Source organism: Plectropomus leopardus, chromosome 13 (genome assembly GCF_008729295.1).
Source record: "Plectropomus leopardus isolate mb chromosome 13, YSFRI_Pleo_2.0, whole genome shotgun sequence".
Taxonomy (NCBI): domain Eukaryota; kingdom Metazoa; phylum Chordata; class Actinopteri; order Perciformes; family Serranidae; genus Plectropomus; species Plectropomus leopardus.
The window spans coordinates 21,460,163-21,488,026 of record NC_056475.1 but is presented as its reverse complement, the minus strand read 5'-3'; the positions used below and the strand labels follow the sequence as shown (position 1 = coordinate 21,488,026).

Genomic DNA, 27,864 nt, shown 5'->3' with positions numbered 1-27,864 from the left:
CAACTAGACAACATTGCCATACATCGAGCCCTGCTGCTGGCGTATTGCAAATACATCAGATTAGAAATGCCCTTATGGAAACTACCAACAGCATTAGGCCTCAAGCCTACTCTAAAAAGTTTTGAGAAAAAAGTGCACAGTCAGTCTTAATGCTGGCCTTAAGAAAAAAAAGTTCTATTAAATAGACATTCAGGCTATCATAAAGTTGATCTTGAAGTCAATGGGTTTTTGGTTGGCTGGGTTTTTGGTTAGTTTATGGTCACAGGTTTTTACCCCACTCATGAATTTTGAAGCTGTTATGTGTCTTAAAATAGGTTGTTGATAAATGAGACTACAGAACGTCATCATGGCGAACACAGCTTGACACTTTGGTTGTGGAGGCAGCATTACGTTGTGCAAGACCGTTGTGTAGTTTGTCAATAGCTTCAAGTTAGCTTTTTACTTCTGCCAATTGCATTTAGGCTTCAAAAATCCTACAAGTTGTGTTCATTTGTGATTATTATCTTTCTGAACAAAATGTTTCAGGATCATGAACATTTCTTTACAACAGAGCTTATTTTCTGCCATTATGTAATATCCCAAAAAGAAAAATCCCATAGGCTTTTTGACGAGGGAACCAGGGCAATTCTAACTTCCATGTCTGCCCACAGAAAAACGTCATCCCTGAGGCACTCATTCACTATGCTATTCTGTCTGCAATTAAGTGCGATCTCCCTGAAAAATACAGGTTTGATTTACAGCACAAGCAAGTGCACAACCAAAACAGGAAGAGAATAGTGCTTTTGTCTACCTGTAGTAGCTATTAGTAGCCATACCCAGTATACCAAAGAGTTTCAGCGTAGGGTCTTTGCAGTTACTATCCCTATAGCAGAAATAGTGCATGGGCGGTGGAACAAAGTAACTGTGGAAACTGTGGTAGGCTCTTAGGAAAATGGAAAGTGATTTGGTTGTCTTTGCAACAGTCTGTTTCCACTTTGAAAATGATTTAGACTAAAGAAAGAGAACAGGAGTTTGTAATGTTTTGTGGTTTTCAGTCACTGTTGATACAAGTTTAAATGACCATTTTTATTTAAATGCTAAAAATTCAAGGCTCATCCAACAACCAGTGTCAATGAATACTAAAAACCACAGATACCACGAATAAAAACATCAATTTCATATACCAACAAAAGTCTTCAGTAAATAAAAATGTTTTTAAATTTTCTTTACAAGAAAAGCAAATAATACAAAATACAAGCACAATAAAAGTATTACATACAAGCAGGAGTTAAAACCAAAAGGTGAGTTCTGCTGTTCCACAGTAAAGAGATTTTCAGCGTACAACGCAGGATAAAGAGACTGGGCATGAGAGATAAAGCAGGAAATTATAACAGTTTTTGTTTTGTTTTCTCTTTTTTCTACAAAACGATACGTAGATGATAGGGGTCAACCACATAGGACATCAAGAGATAATCTGTTTTATCTGTTTAGTTTGGAGTATTTTTAAATCAAAGGTCATACATCCATGCATTATAAAGTTTTCCAATGTTAATCATATCATCTTTAACTTGACCTTCCTCTATCCTACACATCTGAAACATGGTCCAACAATGTTCCCTTTTCAAAGAACAGATAACATAACAAAAGACCGGACAAAAACGAGAAAATGTTCCAAAATTGGACTTAATTCCAAGTTCAAAAGCTGCACTGTCCTTTGACCTTCAGAGCCGTCCACAAAGGTGCAGCCAGTGCAGAGACACTGCCTGATAGTCCAGGGTTAACCACCTTTTTCCAGCCTCTTGTTAGGAAATGTGCGAGTTTATATTAGGTCATCTGAGTTCCCTTGGGCGGTTTGAGTTTGTGACAAAGCATCCGTTCAGACGTATTGCTCTTTGGGAAAAGTGTATGCCGCCACTCCAGGGGGAGGAGAAGACATGCCCGGTACCGAGGGGTATTTAAAGATGGCCGTGGTGTGTGAAGGAGGAGAGAAGGTGTTTTTTGGCGTGTTGGTGCTGCTGCTGCTGCTGGTGGTTGCAGGGGTTGGTTGTGAGGAGTGGTAGGGGTGTTGGGGCAGAAACGAGAGCGGAGGCTTGATGGGAGGGGAGTAGGGCTCAGGGTAGTCCTCCTTGTTACAGGCCAGTCTGTAGCTCACATAGTCTGCTGTGTTTGGAAGCTCTTCATAAAACCGTCCTGAGTGCTGTGGAGAAATGAAAGACGAATATTAAAAATGTTTCAAAAGTAGAAACAATTTACAGCTGGTATATACCGAATATACTGTATATGGCATACAATACATTAACTATGTACTTAAGGTACCCTGTGAAGTTTCTGACCTCTGTAGTGCAGTGGAGTTAAGCTTTTATGAGTGGGCCCGCCTCTCTCTGTTCCGTTAAAGGTCAACACTGTTTAGACTAGTGTTGGGAGATATGACGTTATGTCCCATGTGAGAGGAGAGAAGTGTCCTCCAGTAGAGATTTGGCAATGATGTTTCTCCCACGTATGCTGCCAGAGGAGCCACTGACTGACTTTTGAGTAGCTGAAAGGTCTAAAAAGTTATAAAACATTCGAGACACCCGGGCCAATCACCACCACTAATTTCAAACTACTGAAGTCATTCCTTTTTTTTGGATCTTAACTCCTCCACCATGGAGCCAGTTCAATTTCGCTTTCATCTATGCTTGTTGTTGCTGTGTGTAATGGTATGATGTCATTATGCCAACAAGCTTGAATATTGCCATTATCACAATATGATTTTTATCATAACCAATTAAAAGTTATACCAGTATTATCGTGGATGATAAAATATGGCATATCCCGTAATACAGAGTTTCTACTAAGTTCCACATAAAGAACAGTGTAACAACAGTCAGAGAGGTGTGCATCTTCATTAGTCTGGGCTGAGCTCCAATAAGAGCTGCAGAGAATCATGCTGCCAATGCCATGATAAATTCTTGTTAAGCTGAGTTTTTTTTTTTTTTTTGATTGACTTTTTCCTTGTTAATGGCCCAAAATCAACCTGAGCAATCTGAGGTCTAATTAGCCAAAGTCATTAAAAGCACCGGAGTATGTAGAGTTTCTGCAACTTTTGTAGAAATTTACCATGGAGGCAGGAAATAAATAATACTGAGAGGCTAAATTCATATTAAAGTTAAATATCAGTAAAAATAAATGATCAAATAAAATAAAACTCAAATATTACTAAATAATATTACTAAATAAATTGTAAAAATTGCTGCTCACAATCAGTCAGCTTATAAATCAGCTTCTTACTTGGAGATTACTTGGGTCTGCTTCCTCTAACTCACCCCTTAGGAGAAATAAGGAGCAAAAGAATAAATCAACAGGTCTTTTGCTGTGCTGATAGGCTTCTCAGAGGTTTCTCAACTCTGAGAAGAGATAAAGTACACAGAGATGAAACTTGATCAGGTTTTCTTGGATTTTACTGTTACCTCAAGAGCTGATTGTTTCAGACAAATAATGATTGGTGAAGTAGGAGAGAAAAAGGAGCATTTTAAGACCTGAAATTAGGAGCGGGCTGAGACAAGAGGAAGGCTATTTCTCAGGAGCCAAATTTAAGAAGTATGAGAAAATGGTCAAAATGATAGACTGGACAAAGAAGATATCTTGTTATAAATTATCCCTTTCTATGGGTATAAATGTGTAAATATTTCTCTGGATGTCCTTACCACAGAGGACTGTTTCTGTTTCTGTTTATGTGACGCAGAAAAAATCTTTGGCTGCTTTTGTTGGGTTCTGTTTTGATCAGTTGTGACTGATACTTTTATCATTCACTTACAATAGGCTTTTTTCACAGCAGAAATGTTCACTCATAGTACAGCATAGATGTTACTAAACACATTAACAATCACTCTTTTTTTATTTAGATGCCCCAGTAAGTCATGACAGTGAGCCAGCATATACAACACCAAGACCCTGAAACTGAAGCTGTTAAACGTAATTCAACCATCAATTATTTCATTATTTACACACTTTTTTCTTCTGTGGTATGTCTAAATGATTTCTGTGAAAAGGCCAATACATGTCAGGAGTTTAGTGACCTCACAAATTGCAGCGTGGCTCTAATCAGAGGTCTACTCAGCCTGATGATTGAAAACACCCGTGTGGGTGTGCAGAGTGTTTAAATGAACTGTGTATCTTGAGGCATTAAAGAGCAGTTTTCTTTATAAATATAACGCCTTTTCATAAACATCAATATGATGGCAGGACAAAAAATGTTGAAATATCAGACATGAGTTCAGAATAATAAAAAGACAATATAAAATTATTTTTGAGTTACTGAAACTACTCAAATATTACCAAACATAGGAGAACATTATATGTACTAAATATATCCTCTGGGGCCATATTTACAAAGGATCTTATCTTATCACTGGGAGTCCTCGTAAATGCCACTGAAAGGTCCTGACTGAGAGTTTCCTTTGAGAGCTATTCATAAAGCTGTCGAGAACAACTTTTAGCATGGAACAAAGAGAGGATTGGTCTCGTTGCTATGGATGACATCATGCTTTGTGGGTGAACTTCCTTACAGGTGAGCGGTCTGTGTCAGTAAACATGAAATACAATACACACAGAAGAAGGAGGAACAAATGAAAACAATTAGATGGATAATAAGACAGAAAGAGTGTAGACTGCAAAAATAACAAAAATTACTAACAATTTAACAACCTGAGACCAATGCATGCATGGCAATGAAAATGATGACAGTATAATTAAAACAGAATTAAAAGCTAGATAACTGGATTAGTAGTAAAACAGAGTAAAAAATACATTAATAATAAAATATAATGAAGTAGATTTAAAATCTGTAATAATTGTAATGATATAGTTCAATAAAAACACTAAAACCTAGACAATAGTGTAAATCAACAAAAGAAAATCAGTGCGAGGGATAAAATATAATTTCGATATTAACTTTTAGCATGGAACAAAGAGAGGATTGGTCTCGTTGCTATGGATGACATCATGCTTTGTGGGTGAACTTCCTTACAGGTGTACTTTCGTGGACCTGCCAAAGAATTGTCCAATTTTTACTATCCAATTCTTAACTTAAGCACACTGGCCACTCTTGAAACGTGTGATAAATTACAAACACAACACAAAGGTTACCTGGATATCATCCGGTCTTTTCCTTATAGGCTGGGACAGTTTTCTGGATGGAGAGTCATTTCTGATCAAAGAGAGCAAATGTTAGACAATGAGGAAATGATGGAGGATGCAAAGCACATTGGGACAATGGAGGAATAACAGACAGTTTACGTACGAAGAGTCATCTTTTCTACTTCTTATTTTGAGCACCAGGACTGTTATAGTGATGCCCATGAGCACTCCAGCAGCCAGTAACAAAGCGATTACACTGATGACATCACCTGTAGCGATCTGCGGTAGAGGCTTTTCTACAGAGAAAACACACATATCAATAAAAATTGACATGCAAAAACACATTCCTTGGTCACAGTAGTTTTAGGTGTCATCAAGACTCGAGGTAAACGTACCGATGATGCTGACCTCCACAGAGCCCGATCTTGTCCCGATACTGTTGGTGGCATCACACACATAGGTGCCCTGCAGGTCATATGTGACCGGCCCTCTAAGGGTCAGGACATTGTCTCGGATCTCAGCATTGCTTGGTATGGTGCCATTAATCCTGCAGAAAAGACAGAAGATAAAAATAGAAGTGCACACAAATTGTGAAACCCAGAGTCTCTTCAATCATCATTTTGTCCATGTGAATCACTTTCATTTAAAGAGGCAGTGTGGCAAACATTTGCAACCTTTTTTTTTTTTTTTTTGCTCTATGCAAACAGGAGAGGCACAATTTCCACATAACATATATATATATATATATAGAACAGAACAGAAAAAAGGTAGGAAAGCACAGGGTGTGATGTTTAATGCTTTAGGTGTGTATTTATTGGCATTTGAAACGAAAAGTAGATATTTTGTTGAAGAATTAGCAAACAGAAGTCGCTGGGAAGGATATACTAAACCAGATTACCAGATCAGTTATATTTTTTAAGTGAATCTCAAATTGCAGAAACACTACAGCCTCCATGGTCCATTGTAAGTAGGTGGTCTCACTTTGAAAGTAAATTTGAGTGAAATACAAACAGCGTCGTACTTACACTCTCCACTGATACAGAGAGACGGCTGGGTTAGCATCTGCTTGGCAGCTCAGCTGAACATTCTCTCGGTTCAGGTACCAGTTTCCATCGTACCCATCCACCGAAACATCTGGCTCATCTGATACAAAACACAAGAGAGAGTGAGCTTGTAATAGTGTTAGCATTTTGCCTGTATAGTTATGTGCTTATTTCTTAGAGTGAGAAACACTTACACTGAATATCGAGGGTGACGCTGTCAGTGAAGACTTCCTCATTGTAGGAGGTGACGCAGGTGAGCGTCTCCTTGTGTGTTTCTCTGCTGGGCACCAAAATGTAGTCACTTTGAACAGTGAATGTCCCGTCTGAGTTCCTGTACTCTCGGCTGGTCACTTCTCCTGGCACCCTCGTCTCCCACCTGCTCACATCAAAGAGGACTTGGGGTCATGACACAGAGAAACACTGATGCAGGCTGATTCGTGGATATATGAGATTAAAACAGCCTGGGCAGTTTTTGTCACACATCAGTACACATGCTGCGGCAACGTTCAAGAGATAAAACACTTCTTGTCTTCCACTAAGGCACACATAAACACACACACACACACCTGATGGTACCGGGTGGTTTTCCATTGGCAGAGATGCAGGTGGCCACTGGTGTCTTAAGATTGGATGAACGTGCCACCAACGTTGGTGTGGAGAGACTCATCTGAGTTGTTGGGCGAACTACGGGAAAGAAAAATACATACAATCTTTGAGTTAATGTAGCATTAGAATCTTTAATTTACAGAACACACTCATTCTAAAACTCTCTAATCAAACTTTATATCTTGTTAGTGGGCGGAGCAGTGGTGTAGTGGTTAGCACTGTCACCTCACAGCAAGAGGGTCCCAGGTTCAGACCTTAGGCGGGGGGCCCAAAGACATGCAGGTCCGGTTAATTGGTGAATCTAAATTGCCTGTAGGTGTGAATGAGAGTGTGAAAGGTTGTCTGTCTCTATGTGTCAATTCTGCAATAGGTGTTCAGCATGTACCCCGCCTTCGGCCCATTGACAGCTGGGATAGGCTCCAGCCCCTACGCAACCCTTACGAGGACAAGCGGTTACGGACAATGAATGAAAGAATCTCGTTAGTTTAATCCTTTCTTCTTGTGCTGCTTTTAGACGCCTTTCACAAGTATTTAAACCTTTGAAACCGGAGAAAATTGGTGCGATTTCTTTCAAAAACATGAGAAAGGCAATTAGCAGCTTGGTAGGAAAGCTTTCACAAATTGTAAGAAATTAGTAGATTAAGATAATGATTTTTTTTTTAAAGCCAGGGAAAAATATGTTAATAATAATCCTAATAAACATATTTAAAATCACAAAATTATTATACATTCTAAGCAGGTTTTTCCAGGTAATTTTCGTTGCTGTTTTGTTAGCCTTTTTTTTAAATTGTTTGATTTTATTTATTTATTTTTTCTAATTTTCAGGTAATTTCCTTGTACTTTTACTAATTTCTTGCTAATTATGGGTGATTTCTTCTTTCATTGTTCATTGCCTTCATCCCATGTGTTTGAAAGAAATCAATATAATTTCAAGGTTCAAGGGCTTGTAAGGGGCTGTCTTACCGTAGACGGTGAGGTTCACAGTGTTTTCTCGGTTCCCTGCAGGGAATGTGGTGTATTCACAGATGTAGGTGGACTCGTCAGAGAGGCGGAGTGAGGAGAAGGTGATGGTGGTGTCCTCCAGGGTTGGCATTCGCCGCCTCACTGCTGCATTCTTGAAGGTGACACGGTCCCTGTAGGGCGGGGCCACGGACACACCCAGGGAAGGATTGGCGATTGCCACGTTCTGCTTAGTGCCATTCACCAGCTTCTGCCATGTTACCTTATAAAAGAACAATGGAAGAAATGGAAGAAGTAATTAATGATGTGAGGTGTAGAAAAGCTGTGCTGTGAACCACAGACATCTGAAACAGTTGTAATAGTAATTGAATATTGAACAGGAAATGGTTTTAGCCTAGCAACATCACAGAAGGCATATATATATATATATATATATATATATATATATATATATTTAATCATTAATTGTCACTTTCAAAAGCAAACCACAAGTTGTTCTGGTTTCCAACCACACAGGCAGTCAGTGGCTGTCATTCATTTCATTATGGGCTGAAAATCAACTCATGTTTTTGCATTAATTAGTATTAAGCAGTAATATCTTGCTGATATGGAAATGACTTCCTGGACCATGGAAAATCAGCTCTTTGGAAACTGTAGCCAGTAATATAAAAATAAAGTTCATTGGCTAAAACTGATAAAATTGCTGAAATGGTCCTTAAAATTGATTCCAAAAGAAAAGTTTTAAGGCCAAGACACCAAACCAACATTAAAGAACTCGTGTTGATTAAGCCTGACTGTTAAGTTCCCTTTGTCTCGGCCAAACAGTTGCACTGAACACACCACAAAGACTACAACAAATGACCAACTAGCGTGTACATTCTGTGCCTGCGTGAGAGGAAAAAACTCCATGGCAGCAGGCGGTACTTGTTTGTATTTGTCCTTCAAAAAGGGAAATTGTAAGACTGACAGGACAAATTCAAGATATAAGTTAGGTAGCCCAAAGATGAAAGGACAAACTATATATTTACCATGCACCAGTAAACAATAACGCAAATCGTTATGAAGTGTTGCAGTGATATACCAGTTTCAAAGTATACCATAATGTTAAAGTTGCCAGTTATCGTACCATGTACATTTACTTCTCTATAGTACTGTAAAAATGCAAGATCTCTCCTGCGCATGTGCATCTCCTCTCCACTTCAACTGCCTTTTTACACACATTATAAAGTCTTACTTTAACCAAAAAAACTGACTGGAGTAACTATTGTATACAGCTGTGTAACATGATACCATAAAATCATATTTTCTGGGACGGTTATTGTACTGTGAAAATTTCATACCGTTTCAATGCTAATTACATATTGTTTCTTATAAAAAGCTCAATGGATAAAAAAATAATCATACCTCATTTAATAAGTTTGTTTTGATCTCACACCTTTTGAACTCTGGCTCTTCTCTTTTCCAACCACACAGGCAGTCAGTGGCTGTCATTCATTTCATTATGGGCTGAAAATCAACTCATGTGTTTGCATTAAGTAGAAATATTTAATCAATATTTGTCACTTTCAAAAGCAAACCACAAGTTGTTCTGGTTTCCAACCACACAGGCAGTCAGTGGCTGTCATTCATTTCATTATGGGCTGAAAATCAACTCATGTTTTTGCATTAATTAGTATTAAGCAGTAATACTTCGAATATCTGTCCATACATGATCATACCTCAGATTTGGCCAAGAATTTTCAGTACTTGTGAAACTGAGCCTTGTTTTCTTTCCTGTGACACATCTGATGTTTTTGAATGTGGCCTCTGTCTATTGAGTCTGGCTCATAAAGAGGTTATGGAGTTATCAGGTTGAGGCAGAACATGTTAACATGCACTGAAATATCCTGGTCACTGTGAAATAAAAAAACGTTGCAAATAGTTGCCTATTGTCAAGTCTAGCAGTCATGGAGCACATTAGAGTTCATTCAGAGTCATGTTTTAGCCAACTCATAAATGCAAATTAAATGTTTACTATCTGGGTTTTTGGTCTCTAACTACTCCTGAGGGAAATATCTGTCTCTTTAGCCGCTAAATGTGTTCTGAATATGAATAATATGATTTGGATTCTATGTTTTAATCTGCATATACGTTGGTGTAACCCTCAGATGGACGACTGAATACCTGGGAGATTTTGACAGGCGGGGAGCTGTTGATGAACCGGCAGCGGAGATCCACCTTTGAGCCAACATACCCTGACTTTCCATCATCCATTTCCACAGTCTGCCCATTTATCCCTGGAGGAGAAACACAGGATTTAAAGAGTAAAAATACTTTTACCTACGCCAGGTATTCACAAAATACACACACACAGACACGTTGGCAGCATCAGACTGGCACACTAAGCTGTTCACAGTCAGCGCAGCATGCTGAGCTGATAAAGTGAGCTGAGCTGTCAAAGGTGATACAGTTCAGCAGCGTGCGAGGTGAGCTGAGGTCAAAGGTTGTGGATTACAGTGAGGTATAAATAAGCGCGATTTGTTTGGTTACTGTTCCCACTGACTTACTGATCCCCTTTAACAAATCCACAGCATGTACACCCACTTCCTGAGTGGACATGAGTCACGTGTGTTTCCTTGTGTCTGTCAGATATAATGTCTGTAAGTAACCTTGTGTTTAATCTGGAAGGTTCATGAAGAATAAATCTACTGTTTTTCCTTAGGAACAATGGTGGCCCACTGAACAAAACAGCTAAGAACAATGGCTGCTCTCATTCTCACACACAAAACACCCAGTTGCACACTACCCCCTACCCCCCCCAACCCCAAACAAACACACACTCACTCTCTCTCACTATCTATCAACCATCAAGAGATGAAAATGCATCCAGACATGCTAACCGCTGCCACTTTACTTATAACTTTGCCGTAATGTTCTCTATAGTATAAAGTGTTTTCACATATAAAAAATGTTGATTACCTATGTGTTTATTATTTATACAGTAACATTTAAAAATAAAAACAAAAACTGCATGGTGATTGAGACAACTGGAGCTCCCTTGTGGACCTCTTATTGGAGTTTCACTACATGAAAATGAAATGACGCTTTCTTGCAAATAGTATGTAATGTATGTGTTTGTGAGAAAGCAGCAAATGTTGACCACTCAAAAAAACCCAGCTTTTTCTCACTTTATTGTGAAGCATGTTATGTTTTTTTGTCATAAAAATTAAAAACTCTCAGCCATTTATTGCCACAAACCAGCTGATTGGTGCATTACTACATAAATACAACACTGAATGACTGACAGTGAGAGTCTAACCCATACCCAGAGGTGATTTTCACGTTTCACATATTATATTTGAGAAAACAGACACAATGAGATGCCATAGTTCATGGTCCATCATGTATTCCAATATTTCCATGTTATTAATGGAGCGATATTGATCAGTCCATCAGTGTTCTATTCTAATCTCTATCACAGCAGCAACCAATCAACAACACCACAGGCTGACAGCACGTCAAAACTGAAGCTGTTCATCCTTCTGACAAGCTCCTCTTGTTACCAGGCAGTCATGTTTTACCCAATAACAGTCTTTTGGTATCCTTATATTTCTGTCAGAGCTGTGTTGTCTATTTGCCAGCATATAATTTCCTGCAGCTTCTTATTTGGTCATTAATATGGGAGGATATATAATAAATACTCAATGTGATATAATCTCTTTTCAGGAAGTTTACCGGAAGCAATTAAGTTTTTTTTTTATTTTTGTGGTAAGTTTTCAGAGGTTTGTTAAACTTAATTTGCACAGACTGAAAGTGGGGTCAGTGCTAATTTTCCTCTGCCATTTTAAAACTGGAACTCCTTTGTCTGTTGCTTTGTTTTTCACTTTTCCTGCTGTGTTATAGCAGGAATCTCTGAAGTTAAAAATTAAATGTAACATGTCCTCATACAGTGTAATGTGTAGTTGAACCGTTTTAAATTGCATATGTTTAGGCCAGGTTGCATTGTGGGTAATGTAGGCACAAGGTTTTGAAAAGGAATATGAATGTGTGAAAATGACTACGTCTGTGTTTTTTTTTTCATTGGTTTTGATCCTTTTTTGTGTCGTACAATGCTATAGAAGTGCAATGCTGCTTTAATTGGATGTATTGAAAAGAGCCCTGACAACACCGTCAACCTATGTTTCCCCAGTCACTATCCAAAAGAACTCTCTAAACAACCGATAGTTGCTCTCCTGATAGGCCTAGTCAAGCTTAATGTGCAGCGTGCCCCGGGGTCAATTCTGGGTCTAGTCCAGTTCTCTATGTACCTGCTGCCCTTTGAAGACACTGTCTCTTAATCTCTTCTCACTTTTATGCTGATGACACACAGCTAAATGTCTTATTTAATCTGATGAAACAATTCAAAACTGCATTATTACAATGTAAGAATGGACTTCATGTTTTCTTCATTATAAATAGGCCTATAAGAACTCTATAATCAGCCCCGATACTGTTACTCAAGGGCATATCATTGGATAGGAACAGACGCCACTGTAATGTCCCAAGGCAATAATTTTGAGAAAAATCTAACTACCATTATCCATAAGTGTCCAGTCATGGTACACAATTGGTTAACAGATCTCCTTCTCTACTATGACTCCCACCTCCCTAACCCAATGTCACTAATAGGATTGGCTTTGCCGTGTCTTGCTAACGTGTGACAGGCTGTAGCTACATCTGGCACCGTCAACTAGATGTGCCTCATCTGACCGGTAGCTCAGTGTCGCTGTGCGTTTCCCACTGAAAAGCTTGAGGAAGCAGCTGTGAGCTGGATTGTATTGGAGGGGGTAAAGTTAACATTTGTGTGGACAATGAGCTCCACAGTGGTGAAATTTATGCCGGGTCACACAGGTTTTCAGTTAGTTTTGGTTTCCCAGCCAGCTGCTTAAACTTTGTTTCATCCAAAGAGAGTCCCAGTGGGGTGCTGTGTTTGTCAGACGATCTGAAGGCGATACCACCATATCAGCAGAGCGAACATGTAATGCACAGCAGACTATAGGTACGATATGTGTGTTGACTCTGCAAAGATAGCATTAAATGAGAAAAGCTGATCTGCAGGGGAATAAAGCAATCAAAGCAATACAGAACACCCGAGAGCCTCACTGCATTATATACTCCATTATTTTTTTAATTTATATAAATTTACATAGATTAAGATATATCAGACATCAACTGATGCATAAAAAAATCACCAGAATGCAGGAAATTAAGTATTTCATGCTCAAAATTTCTGTGGGGGAGTCCTCCAAATGTTGAGATGAAAACCTACACCCTTGCTGTTACTGTACATAGAATTGCCCATACTTTACTGGTTCCCATCACTCAAAATATTAAATGCGCTGTTGATTCTTGCCATTAAGAGTGATATCCCACTGAATTTTGAATATCATGGGAATTCATTGCTTGAGTCCTTCTCAGTAAAGCAGCATTATAGGGCTTGATCACTTTAACACCTGGTTCACCTGCTGGATCGATTCCAACTCAGCAAGACTTTTAACAAAGCCAATCATCAGCTGACTATCAATTAGTATTAGGATTGATAATTTAGATTTCAGTCTTGACTTACAAGGTATTGCAATACGAAGGCAGTTAAAACTTAAAAATATCTATTATTAAATTCATCTTACCACTGTGATAATAAAGTTAGATTTTAACGTATTACATGAGGAGTCTATAAAAAAAGAGGGTTGGACAGCAGAACAACAGACCAGCATTAGAGTTACAACAGTCTAATTCTCAGTAGTTTTAACACATATTTATGTGAGAGCAAGTAAGAAGTTCATTTAGATTCTGATCTGCAGACCATGACCTGCTCTGGAGTAAACATGGGGTCTTATGACGTAATGTTATAAATGGCATCATATGTCTGAATGACATAAGAAAATCCTCCAACAGTGCGCTGAATAAAGGTCAACCGCAGACTGAGCCTGTGCGAGGACAGGAAGCCAATCAGCACTGAAAAATAGGGAAGACCCAGGGTCTTTGCAAAATTCTTAAATCTCTCTGAACCCTGAGAAAGCAGATGGATTCATATCGATAAACTTCTCAAAAACGAGGAGAGGTCAGACACCTGCAGAAATCAATTATAGGTATTTTTACAGTTGTACTTGGAGCTTTTTTTTAAAGTTTAAGTATGACTATGCAAACACAATGTTATGGATAATGCAGTTTTTTTCTGCTGAGTTTAAATGTGCTTTGCAGCCACCTGACACTGCCATGATTCTGGCGTGTTGTTTGTAGTTTTTGTTGGTGGTTGCTTATCTGGGTTTTCTGTCTGTTTTTGCTTGCTCCATGTATTCCTTCATGTTTAGCCTGTTTCCTGTTTTAATTTGGAAGTTTTTCTCCCCCTGCCTTTTGTGTGTTTTCCCGCCTCAGCGATTGTATGCCCTGGCCTGATTTGTTTCACCTGTTCCTCATCAGCCTGCTGCCACCTGTCCCTCCTTATCTCCCCCAGTTTTGTTGCTTGCTCAGTTTTGTCTTTTGCTCTCAGCTTTATTGTGTGAATGCTCCCCTTTTGTTCCTCAAAGGTGCCTGCTTAATGTGCTGCACCTAAGTCCTCTTTTGAACATGAAACTTGACAAAAACCTGCAACATTTGAAAGAATATGTTGATTATTTCATTGGTTTCATATTTGGCCGTAAAATTGGCACCTCATTCAAAATCACAAGAATTCAAATTCAACTGATGACAGACTAAATTATGAGTTATTTTAATCTCATTCATGAGACACATGTTTTTTGTTTTTTTTGTTTGTTTTCTTTGTTTTTTTTTACAGAGAAATGGCACAGTATGTTAGTGCTACTGCTTGCCTAGATTCCCAGCACCTAAAAGATGGAAACAAAGCCTCAGTTAGATTAGAGAATGTATTATTTCCCTACTTTAATACATTTGTTTGGTCTGATCTTAATATAAATCTGCAGAGAGGGCATTTAATATGCAAAAATGGATCTGGTGTATGGTATATTTCTGCATGTCCTTCGCATGCAAACAAGCTTGGAAATAAATAGACCTTTTAGGACCCATCTGCATCCCTGACATTAATCATTAAAATATGACCACTACAGTCTGAGCTGCAGGCGTTTTGTTATATTAATAACTGTAACAGTTTCGTATTAAAGCAGGAGTTCACCGAACCCACTTTTATAAACCATTGTGTGTGTTTGTGCGGGTCGTATGAAGGGAAGAAGGCCAGCAGTGGAAGTAGATTACAGCATTTAGGATATTAAACTGCATCTGTATCCCAGTGCATTTGCTGCTGTACAAACAGAGCTCACAATAACAAAATGTTTGTGCTGAAATATTTTGTCGATTCAGGTTTTAAACCTCCATACCCATAACACCTTTCAAATTTTTAATCAGTTTTTATATTGTCAAGATAAACATTTAATATGTGCTTGTCTTATATTAACTAAATGCTTTGTGCTACAGAAATGCTTCATGTGATCCATGTTAAACTGAGAATTTATCTGATGCAATATGTGCTGTTTCAAGGATGTCTGAGTAAGGTTTAGCCTTGAATTTAAGTAATAATCTGCAACAATCTTCCCATTCTTATTTTGATGACATTTGCAGATAAGCAATCCTTGCTTTGGCACCACAGTCAGCCACAGTCAGCTGTGGACTGTTTGAAACAGGCTTTGCTTTTCTTTATACAGGCAAAGATTACAAGCGGCATTCACAGTTGGGTCAAATGTCTCTGCAATTTTAAGGGGTATCTACAGGCTCCAGCTCTGGTCAGCAGTGATGGTAATACAAAATCTTGGTGAACATGCTAAATTTAGCCTATTTACTGGCGAGATGCAATGATGTGCCCCCATTAAAATGCTGTCCATCTGACCAAGCAGCACTCAGACATCATTCAAAATGAGCTTACACTGAGTTTGAAAGGGAGACTGAATAAGTAAGCGATATATATTAAAGAAATAATCACCTTAACATTTTTGCTGGCTTCCATGCTGCTTTCTACTGTTTATTAGCCTGTTTTACAGCTTGTCTACAACATTGAACATAACACACCAGAAAAAAAACACAACAAAACCCAAACACACACATAGGCATACTTGTCTAATGCAGAGCTGGGTACACAGCTGTGGTCTACTGGCAATGGGGATGGAGTCTATCGCCTGTTTTTAGTGTGTTTTCCTATATTTAAAAATCCCACATGTATGTGCTGATTTTGGTGGCAAAGGTATAACTCTGCAAGACAGCAAATGTATTTGCCAAAATATTAAACTCTGCCTCTAAAGGGGGTTCTCTGGGAAAAAATCTATGGCGCATAAATAGCCTCACATTGTTCTGAATTTACAGAAAAGCCACAAGTCTGTGATTTTTGCCAGTCCTGCTTTATATCAGGGAGATGAAATGCCTTTCACTTGTATCTGACTCCTTTGACTAAACACACTATCCTCTATGCCGAAAAACACACACATGTATCCCACTGAGAGACCCCTGCCCCCCACTGATGCTCTGGTGCTGAGCTGATTAGGGGCTTTAGGTGAGAGCAGAGCAGACAGAGAGCCTACCTCTCTCTCACACACACACACACACACACACACACACACACACACACACGCACACACACTCATATCTCGTTGGGCCAACATCTCTCCCACCTTCCTCTCTTCCGCTTTGTCCATTCACATTCTTCTATTGTTTTGAAGATGGGAAATGACCTCACCAGCCCTCATGACAAAATCTATAAACAGCACCACGCTGGCAAGAGACGACCATGGGAACGTAACAAAACAATAGCAATATTGTTTCACACTTGAATGTGCAACATGCAAAAACAGTACGAGCATCGCAGCGTGCTGCTGGGCTTTTTGTCCATATCCTGAGTGAATATCCTCCATCCCTCATCATCATTCTCATTATGTGTCTAGCCATTTTTAACCTTTTCTCATATGTGTGAGTGTTCAACATAAAAACAGTATGCTGTAGGCTTTCTTGGCAAAATGTAAGACAGGACACTTTTTTGAAAGTATGAGATAAAGTATTTTTTATATATAGTGTTCTGGTGAGGATATTGTTAGTTTTGCAAATATGTAGTCATAAACCAAAATATTTTGGCAAATTTTAAAAAATTACTTGATGCGGCCACTACATGAAAAGTTAAATGAATACTTCACCCCTGAAATAATCATTGTGATGACTGTATATAGTTACTCTCCCTGTGTTATGTTGAATTCGCAAAGGCAGCATTGTATTTCTCACATACGTAACTCCACTAAACAATCCAAAATTGCCAATAATTGTTGATGAATTTAAGTAATTGGGGACCATGTTTAATAACAGCAAAGCTATATGAAAACATTGGTTTACAAACTCTCATGACTTGCATAGTATAATTCAAGTCGCATGTGTCCAGTTATGCTCAGTGCTTCCTAAACACAGAGCATGACTGGACACATGAGGCTTGAATTATACTATGCAAGTCATGAGAGTTTGTAAACCAATGTATTAATATAGCTTTGCTGTTGTTAAACATGGCCTCAAATTACTCCAGTTCATCAAGAAGGTTTCGCCATTTTTTGGAAGCAGCCAAAAATGTCAGTGTCAGGGTGGTACTAATAGAAAAATCAGGGGATAGCTGAAATCGGTTAGAACTGTTTCAAAAAGTAGAGATTTTTCAAAGTGTCCAGACACGCACACATACTACCATCCAAAAACACCAAGCTGCTAGTGTGGAAAAAAAAAATATTTAAGATAAGAGTAAAGAAAACTACCTCATTGGCAGCCATAAACCAGTAAATATTCAGACAGGATTCAGGATTTTTTAAATTTACTCATGATACATTCAAATCAGAAAAACCTAAATCTGCAAACAATGCACACAAAACAAAAAAAGAGGTTTGAACTGAACTTTCTACTTTACTGTTTCTACAGTGCCAAATTAACCCTTTGAAACCTGAGCGGATGAACTTAATATCATTCAAAAGTATTGAAAAAGGCATTGAGCAACTTAACAAGATAGACCCAAAACAAAAGGAAAACAATGAAATGACCTGGGAAAAAAGTGTGAAAAAATTAAAGAAAAATAAAATAAAATATATTTTTGTAACGTAATTTTAAATACATAATTAGAATAATTCTAACTACCGTTTTTCTGGACACTTTCCCTATTTTTTTAAAACAATTTTTAATAATATCTCTACCTCTCTCTTTCTTCATCTTCTACAAATTTCAGTACATTTCTTTCCAATTTCCTTTCCCTGTGCCTTTGAGAAATAAAACAAATTTGCTCACATTTCAGAAGTTTAAATGCATGTGAGAGATATCTGAATGCAGCACAAGAAAAATGATGTTCATCCAGGTTTCAAAGGGTAAATAAAAAGCTGGAAAAGAAAGCAGAGGAGATCAAAGAGCCAACTGTTTAAGAAAATTTGGCACAAAATCAGTATTTCAGGTTTTTACAAGTATGTGTTTAAGACTAAATATATGAGATGGAAATCATTATCTGCGGCAGTGTTGTTAATAAACTGCAGTGTTTCAGTGCTAAGCAAACCACTTCCACCTCCAGCAACCAGAAGGCCACAGCTGCTAAAAAACTGACCTCTTGCAACAGACGAGAAAATGAAAAAACCCAGAGAGAGAAAGAGGGCGGATTAACTGTTTAATCTTTAGGCCATCAAATCTGTGATTGATCGGGGATTACCCACTGTGTTTATATCTTTGGTCTTGTGACTTACAATGTGGGGAAACCTGACGCAGAATAAATGCGGACTAAAACACACGCACAAAAACACACACAATGCTCGCACCGAAACCTCGCCGTTACGTAACAGGGTGCAGTCAAAGTGTCAGAGGTTCGTCTGGTCTGTGTATGGTGTGTGTATTCCACTACTTGTGACGAGGATGTTTTTGCACAGAGCAGCTCTAAAGCAAAAGAAGTGTAACAGCAAACTTCACCGACAACAGCAACTGACTTTTGGACATCCACTTCGCCAAATAATCTCCACTTGATTTTTGCCTGATTGAAATGGAGAAAACACTTCCTCTCATTCTTCCCTAAATCGATTATAATCTCTCATTGTTTCTGATTGGGATCAATGTGCACATGTGTGGATACGCGTGCGTGTGTGTGTGGGTGTGTAATCTCTGTGGCACTGCAGGAACGTGGAGTGTGCACTTGGCCAGTGTTCAGCGGGCAGCTCACAGGATTATGATGACTGCTGCTGCGTCTGTGTTTTGGGACATTGGAGGAGAATAAAAACCCAAGAGAGGGAGGAGATGGAGAGAAATAAAGAAAATGTCCCTGGAGGAAGATCAAGTGATTGAGAGATAATGGAGGGGGAAAAAAGACTTCAAATGGGTCGACTCTGGAGAGGGCGGTGCACAAAGAAGACCCAGACAAAAGAAGAAGAGGACAGAAGGGCTGAGTGCTTGTGCTGGATTATTTTTTTGTGGGGTAGCGTCTGTGTGTTCCAGCTGTGGAGAGTGGATTATGCAAAAATTCATGAGGATGCCTATCTGTCAGTCTCAGTCAGCCTTTTTCTGTGTCTTTCTGCAGGGGAGGATTGCAAACTCATATGTGAAAACACATCAGTGATTGCCTGTGACAACCTGCTGGGGCACCCGACAGAGGCCGACAGACCCTGAGTGTGCAGCAGCCAGGGGAAGACAGACACACTGCAGCAACAGTCGGCAGGCTGGGACTTGGCAACGATCACGTTGTTACACCCTTCCCACTCCCTGTGCAGCTCTAATCCACTGCTCTGTCCTTCAACATGACAATCCCACACATGGCGTGGCCTCACACTCAGTAATAACACATACACACATGTATGCTCACCAGCAAATTACTGCTCAGCAGGCACAGGGGGGTTTACCACTGACTGACTGAAAAAAGCAATCACAGCAGATGTCAGGGGAGCTAAACGCATCCGTATGCCACCACAATCACTTTTGTGATTATGTAATATGTATACCATCACCTCACTTTATTAAACAGTCTGATGCTATAGCTGCAAGTTTGGCCCCAGCTTAGAGTGATTACACAGCTGCACCTGTTACAATATGGCAAGAGTTAGTCCATTCATTCTCTCTCACTCACACACACACACACACACACACACACACACACACACACACACACACACTGTAATATGTGGAGATGCCATCTGCAGGGGCAGCCACATCTTAGAGTGATTATGCCAGCGCACCTGCTGAAAGCAGGCGAGTTTGACAACTGTGTACAACTAACTGACAAATGCCAGGGGCAGTTGAAATTGTCTGGTTTGACTTCTGCTCTGGTCAGGAGTACAAGTTTAATGGTTGAAGAGATTAAATCAGATGTTCAAGATATTTTGAGGTCTGATGCTCCTGAAACTGTCAAGAGCTGCACTAAATGAAGCAAAACTGCACTGAGATGCTCAGCAACATATATCATGGAAAATGACTGAACCAACAGCCCACAGCAATAGTTAAGAGGTGGTGTATAAATTTCAAATTCACAATGAAAATAAACTGATTCACACTAGGAATTTTCTTTTATATTTTAAATGTAAATAAGGTGCCAGAGTGCATTTAAAAAAAAATATACAAAAAAGCTTGGTATCAAAAGAGTGCCAAGAGAGGATCCAGTAGGCCCAATGACAGAGGCCCATGCAAGGTCCCAAATGTCCTCATGTCCTCAAAACACCCCGGGGTCTATGTGACCTGTTTGGGGCTGCTGCAACTGGATTTGTCTCTTGGCAAAGATGAATGAGGACAGCAATGTGTGAAATGCTGAAAACACGAGATTGATTTATTATATATGTTATTAACATTTGTTTATTCATTGACCCCTGGCCCCTTGTCATTTTGTTAAAGTGCCCCCCTGGCAAAGCAAGTTGAGTATCCTTGGCCTTTAGTATATTCAAATTGCCTTAAATTTGAAAAATCATGAAAAAATCATCAGCCACCACTTGTTTAGGGTTTATATGTCTTAACTAATAGCTTTAGTAATAGCCTTGTTAATGAATCATTCACTAATACTTCATAGCAAGGGCATAGGTTTTCATTTCAACAATGGGGTGACACATATGAAACTATAAACTATAAATGTCTTTAATTTTGTCCAAAGTTTAAGTCCTCTTCTACTTTTACGAATCCGTTGAGGAGGGGGACGAATGTTCATGTCCCCCACCAAAATCTACACCAATGCTTAATAGATCATTTGTAAGTCATTAATGCATTATTTTATGAATAAATAACTCGTGGGTTACAAAGATGTGAAAAACATATTAATGTCACAACTTGGCAACCCTAAAGATGCCTTATTAATGGACTATTACAGATCTAAAAAAAAAAAAAAAAAGCAACATAGCAGCATAGGATAATTAATCAATTAATACATACAGTATAAGTCATTTATCAAAAGTAATAATAAGAAAGTGACAATGACAATAACATTGATGAGTCAGTAAATTAACAATTAAATTCTAATGTAATTATACACACAAGATGCTATTAATACCATTTATTCATGTTTATACAAAATAATGTATCAAAAATAATACCTTGGATGTAAAAACATGTTGAAACGACCATGCTCATGAGAAAACAGGATACAGAAGGTTATGAAAAAAAACGATTCACGTTTTACATATTTCTATTTTGAATCTATTCATGATTCTTTACTTTTCGACCTCTTCGCTGTGTCTGCACCTGCTTCTTTGTGATTGAGATTTAAACAGAGAAAATCATCATGTATGTCCCCTGGACTCTATATATCATATATATATCACCAGTGTCACATCATTAGACAGGTGCAGAAAAAAAACCCAAACAGAGCAGCCTACCTGGAATAACACAAGTTGTTATCAGGAATATCCAAAATCCAGTGCTGTCCATGCCCAAACCCCCGTTGCCAGCTTCTCGCTGTGGTTAAAATCCCAGTGTGCACTTGTTTTAACGCCTCCTGCCTCCCAGAGTGATCACACGGTGGCGGGTTCAGTTTCGGGTCTGTCTGTCAGGGTCGGGTCAGGTCTCCATGTATGCGGCAAACGGAGCGCACACTCCTGTGATTCACAAAGATTTGTCAAACTTAATAACTCCGCAGCCTGTGTCACTTTTTCTTTCTCCCGCTCTAATGCCGACTTCCCTGTGAGGGGCACCGGAGCTGCAGCAGTCTCTGTCCGGCTGAGGCTCGGCGGGGATAAAGCAGCTTAACGCGTGGGCAGATTATTTCCGAGATAGCCTACCCCCAGTCCCGACCGACTCTCTGTCACTGTGTTAGGGCTGAGCTGCGCTGAGCACGCCGCCGGCCGGCCGCTGAGACACATTAAAGCTACAGTGGGTAACTTTTTTCAAAATAACTTTTTGTCATATTTTCTGAAAATGTTACAATAATCTGAGAGGGGCATATGAGACAGATGATCTGTGAAAAAATCAGGGTCCTGTGGCTCCTCCTGGTGCAGTTATTGCAATTTGTAGAAATCCACCACGCCCGGCAGAGATCAACCAATCAGAGTCAGGGGGAGGCTCTTTGCAGTTTGTTCTTTGCAGAACCGATCACCAGCGACCGACAAGCAATGCATGCCGGTTAGATTTGTATCCCGGCGATTTGTTCTGACATCCTGCAAAAGTGGAGGGCCATAATCTCACGATTTCGAGGCGGCTGCAGGTGCTGGAGCCAGACAGCGCAGTTGCTTTCTGCCAACTGCTAGCCTGGCTCTCAGCTGATCGAACAGCTGATCGGTTCAGATGTTGACTTACTAACATGAAGTGTTGGATAAACATTTTATTTTTGTTGAATTTCAGAGATTTGGAATTAATTTTGCTTATTTGAAGTTTTTTTTTCTGTTAACAGAGTACATGTTGTGACTGATGTAGACGTTTAGCAGTAACATAAATACATTCATCATAAACTATATAGACTCTATTGTATAGTATTTTAATTATTTTAAAGCAAGACAGAAAATAAAGATTAAGGATTTAACAGCACAGACTTGTGACCAGTGCCCTGAGTTGTGATGTGAGGATTCTTAAAAAAAACATCTGTACAGATGTGAAGCCTTGACCATAGGCTGGCTGACTGATCTGCTCTTTCTGTCATGAGGGTTTTGATTTATTGATGTAGTTTTTTAGGGTGACAGGTGAGCTCAGCAGATTTATACACAGCAGCAAACTGATATAATTCTGATATACATTAGAATTCATGTAAATTAAGGCTGAACCATGAACAGAAATAACAGATTGCCTGTATAATAATTTGGAAAAATTACACTGTGATCAACACAATAATGTGAGAGTATAAATAGACTGCTAAATAGATCTAATAAGATTTGAATGAATAGGAATCAAATCTAATAGGATGTGAGTGCCTCTGTGACTTCCTGTACAGACTGCAGGCTGCTGGAGGAGTCAGAACCATCCTCCTCTGGTGTGGAGGCCGGGCAAGGAGCAGCAGAGAGGGAGGAGAAATGACCTGCAGGGTGTTCTTTTTCAAATTTTCAAGCAAAGTCTCTCTCTCCTGGAAGTTACCAATTGCAGCTTGAGGTAAAAGCGAAGATGCAGTTTGGCTGTTTTTAATGGGCAGACCCAATAAAGGCAATTAGGGGTCCAGACAGGGATGTAGCTACAGGAATTATCTCCAGGTGGCCAGGGCCCACCCCCCTACACTGTACTGATGTGCTGGTACCATTGTACCATGTACTGGCATTGGTTTCCATGTGCTGTTGTTGCCTTAAGATAACCACATGCAACATCATCCCACCATGTGCATTTGTTGACATCACAGCAGCATCCTGTAGCATAAATGGCAGACGCAGAAGGATACCTATCTCGTAATATGTAGACACCGAAGTCCACTGGTGAAGCGATAACATGTGACGAGTTGGGATGACAAAGTGTTGCATTACCACCTCTTTTACTCATACTTTTTTTGCCATGACGCCCCTGACTCTGTAGATGAATAATTCACAGAAAACTATAAACATGGTAAAGCTGAAATTAGTACAAGGTAGCACAAGTTTGGCTAGGAAATGCTGAAATATCCAGCCATGTTGCTGACTGACATGCATGAAACAGTTTACATTCAATGGCAGCATCATGTGTTCATAAGAGTTTGACATTTTCAAGCACTGGAAACTACCTGTGAAAGGTGATGTAATTGCATAAGAGTTAGGCCTAGCCTGTATGTCCAGAGGTTAGATGATTTGAAGAGGAGGCGACCGCCGCCGTAGGCAGCCGAGAAATGACAGAAACTGAAGCTGGAACATTGCAGAGCACACTGGGAGTAGGAGGGAAGAGTTTGAGGCTGTCTGAATGTGCCTGAAGATGAAAGCCAAAAAGATGTAGGCGGCACCTTGACATGTCTGTCTGGTAAGATGAAGAGATATGTGTTCCAGTGGGCATTTGTTTTTCACACAAACATGTTGCTGATGTAAAATAGTCACAGGTACATGAGCATAATTCATATGAAATATGGTTGTAATATCATAGGGGGGGCATGTTATTATAGAAACAAACACAATTACTTATATCAATCAATGCACATTTAATAATTTAGCCGTATTTTGTTTGACCTACATTTTCAAGAAGAATGGACGACACGGCCACTTGTCGACAACTACTTTTAGTTCCTAAAATGTATCTAAGTCAAAATCCAAACTGAGCCTGGTAGACTGTGCACTCTGATTGTGTGAATGTGAGCAGTCTACCTGTGTTTTCCTCCAAATCAGGAATACTGAACTTGTTTCCCAGGGCATAGGTTTAGAATTCAGCGGGAGCGCAGAGAACACATCCCACTCAGTATTTGGAACATGTGTGTTTGTCCCTCCCCCAATAAAGCATGGTAGCAGAGGAGTTTTATTTTGGTAGAATTAAACATATTTCCACCACAAACTGATGCAGATAAGGTAAAAAAATGATGGAAAAAAATAATCCACCAGAATGCATGTTCAGCTAATAAACAGACGTTAATAATTCAAACATCAAAATAATTAGTCTGGACTCTGTCCAGGATCTGGATTCCGGGATTCTCCCTGGCACTTTTTTTTTTTAACAGAAAAGCTCTATTTTGATGTTGTTGATGCACTGATGCACTTAATTTACATTACATTTGGCCAGAGGGCTTTATGTTGAGTATCACTGATTTAGATATAAAAACAAGCAGCCTCTCCATACGTTTTTCTGCCTCCTGCACAGAGCATGCTGGGACCTGCACAGTGCTCTGTAAGGTGGGTGAATGGAATGTGTAGGTATCCATAAAAAGTTCCATATAATTATTACAACATTTGTCTTCGGTGTTGCTGTGTCATTTAGCTTTCACACTCTCAAAAAAGTGGATAATTTTGATGATATCCTTCAACATGCAGAAACAACTACACCTGTTTTTTTCATTCTTTTTTTACACAACAGAGTGTGACAAAGATTAACAAAGAGTAACAATTAAAACTATACAAACAGAAAAATAACAAAAAGCCAGAGGGATTCAGAGAAGAGACAATATTAGGTTATTGCCAAACTCACATTTATGGATGAAATACTTTGCTAGAATCATTACCAAATCAATTAATAAGAAAGGTTTTGTCTTATTTTCTTGGGTACTGGAGGAAGCCAAACACCACATTATCCCAAAATAATGTCAAGTCTGTAAAGATATGGTCCATGATGAGTCTGCAAATGACCATCCAGAATTTCTTGTTGTGAGAACGATGCCAAAAAAAAGGTGTAACAGTTTAAGAGTGTTCATCACAAAAAGATCCTGTGTATCTTTATTCACAATCAGGTATTTATGAGGAAGCATCCAAACCTTCTTCAAACATATATCATTTATAAATTGATTCCAATATGCAGTGACATGTGGAACTGAGACCTCTCATTGAAAAAGGGCCCTAATGTTGATGTCAAGAAACAGAGTTTTGGTGAAAGTCTAATTCTTTTCTAGGAAGCATTAGGGTTCCTGCTGGACAACTAAACTTCCTGTAGCCTACCACTGGCACCTTGTGATGCAGGCTGCAAATCTGCTTCCAGGTGACTCTGTGAAGTTCCTTTTATTGTCCTCAGGGTGGAGACACTGAGCCTTTTTACATCATTCTTTTTTCAATGTCAGTGCTGGAAATTTCTAGGGAGTCACACATTCATCCTGTGGTGACACGCAGTCGCACAGTGTAATCAGGATGTCAATAAAATGACATATTTCTTTCTATTCTCTGAGAGAGATAAACTAAAGTGAGTCAGTCTTTTTTACCACAGTCAGTATGCAGTTATGTTCTTTTTAGACTGAGCATGTTACAATCACCACTCCAATCTATGTGGAAGCCATTTATAATGTATAAGAGCAGCTAAAAAAAGGGAGACATAGAGAGACATGAGGGGAAATCAGGACAGGAGGGGACACAGCGTTGAGGAGAGAACAAGACAGGAAGGGGGACAAGGTCATAACATAACATAACATAACATAAATGATGATATTTTGCAGAACTCCTGGTATCCTCCGTCAGGCACTGCAGAGGAGAAAGACGAATCAGCGCTCTCCAGGTCACACTCATCCCTCCCACTTTCTCTCTTCATCCCTCTGTATTGCTCCCACCTCCTCTCAAAAGTGTGATGCTCAGCAGTGCTGCTCGCTGAAGCCACCAGCTGTTTATCCTCCAGCTGGACAAGAGCACGCAGGCAGGAGCTGCTTCTTTATCCAGCCTTCACAGGAGGTAAGACTCCTCAAAAGATGCTCAACAGAAGCTTAGGGAACAGATATGAGCACTAGGGTCACATCAGGGATGCAAGGAATAAGCTAGAGCATGTGGGGCATGATAACAGAGGATGCCTACGTGCAGAGGTATGTAGACATTAGTCTCTAACTTAACATTAAGAAGTTGTTACGTAATATTAGACTTTGGTTACAGATGAGTGCAAAATTGTGTCAAGGACAGTGGAAAATGTGTGTATTAGTAAAACAAACAGCAGCAGAGAAAACATATGTACAATCTCTCAATCTGAATCATGTAAAGTCATTGGATTTGGCCACAGGTGGGCTCAGATCGAGTTCTGGAGGCAGCGAGAGGATATTTACACGTCAGCTCGTGACCCAAAACTATCATAAGAATCTGTTTTGTAACCCTTTGAAACCTAAGCAAATTGGTTCGATTTCTTTAGAAAACATTACGAAAAGGCAATGAGCAACTTAGAGATACATGGCCCAAAAACTAGCAAGGAATTAATAAAATCAAAGAAAGAGTATTAGGGAAAAAAACAAGAAAATGGCCAGAAAAAAAGTGATGAAATTTTGAAAATGTCATTTTTTAAAAATATAACCTCATTTTTAAATGTTTTGATCATTTTCTAATAATGTCTAACTAATTATCAGCCTGATTTCTTGCAATGTGTTCTTGCCAATTTATTTATTTTCTTTCCCCCCATATTTTTCACCCTACAAAATCAAACCAATTTGCTCAGATTTCAAAGGGTTAATTAGTTTCGTTTGGTTTCTGTTTTTATTTTTCATTTTTTTGTGTCTGCATATGAGATTGCAGTAAACAATGACTTGACCTCACCCAAAATGACCTACAATCGTCTGCAGGGCGCAGCCTGCTGGTTGCGAAACACAGATATAATGCATCGTATTTCAATTTGGTGTGACTGCGAAACAACACATTTATAAATGCTTTCTGTAATATCCTTTTCTCCTCTTTTTTTTCTCTCAAAGTTGGATGGGTGATAATCCATCATGCTCAAGTCTCTGTTTGTATTTGGAGTCCTGGGAGGTGAGAATTACTCAACATTAATAAAAAAATCTTTTAGAAACTTCAGTAAAAACAAGGCTGAAAATAAGGTTTTAAAGCAAATAAAGCTCTTCCCTCTGTGTGTCTCTCATATGCTCTTCTGTGTTTTCCCCCAGTGTTACTTATCCCAGCCAAGTGCAATCTGATAACCGTGTGTGTTGAAGATGACAGTGACCTGAGAGTGGACTGTCTGATTGAGCCCAAGCCCAACAAGATCAACAGCTATGAGTTCTCCTGGTCCTCTGGAAGCAAAGAGTCCCTCATTAACACCAATGTATCCGGTTCATCAGCAGAGGGCGAATTAAGGGACAAAAGCTACGTGGAGGAGCTGGCGCCACACGGCTACAGAATGACCCTGAGCGGCCTCACAGACAAACTCCCACACAACACCACGTACATGTGCAAAATATCCGGGAAGGTTGCCAGCATCAGTG

The 27,864-nt window shown here is 39.3% G+C and overlaps 1 protein-coding gene across 2 annotated transcripts; it reads right to left on the bottom strand.

The window, feature by feature from the left end:
• Positions 1 to 1,227: 1,227 nt before the first annotated feature.
• Positions 1,228 to 22,088, bottom strand: nectin1a (nectin cell adhesion molecule 1a). Of its 2 annotated transcripts, none has more exons than XM_042499305.1 (10): positions 21,506 to 22,088; positions 9,870 to 9,982; positions 7,710 to 7,968; positions 6,707 to 6,824; positions 6,335 to 6,516; positions 6,123 to 6,240; positions 5,493 to 5,644; positions 5,261 to 5,393; positions 5,107 to 5,167; positions 1,228 to 2,176 (listed from the first exon to the last, which is right to left on the bottom strand). In XM_042499305.1, the coding sequence occupies exons 1-10, from the start codon at positions 21,555 to 21,557 to the stop codon at positions 1,856 to 1,858; spliced, it is 1,509 nt and encodes a 502-aa protein (XP_042355239.1). In that variant the 5' UTR covers positions 21,558 to 22,088; the 3' UTR covers positions 1,228 to 1,855. The 2 variants fall into 2 exon arrangements, with proteins under 2 accessions (XP_042355239.1, XP_042355240.1); XM_042499306.1 differs by lacking the exon at positions 1,228 to 2,176 and adding an exon at positions 3,994 to 4,537.
• Between the last annotated feature and the right edge of the window lie 5,776 nt (positions 22,089 to 27,864).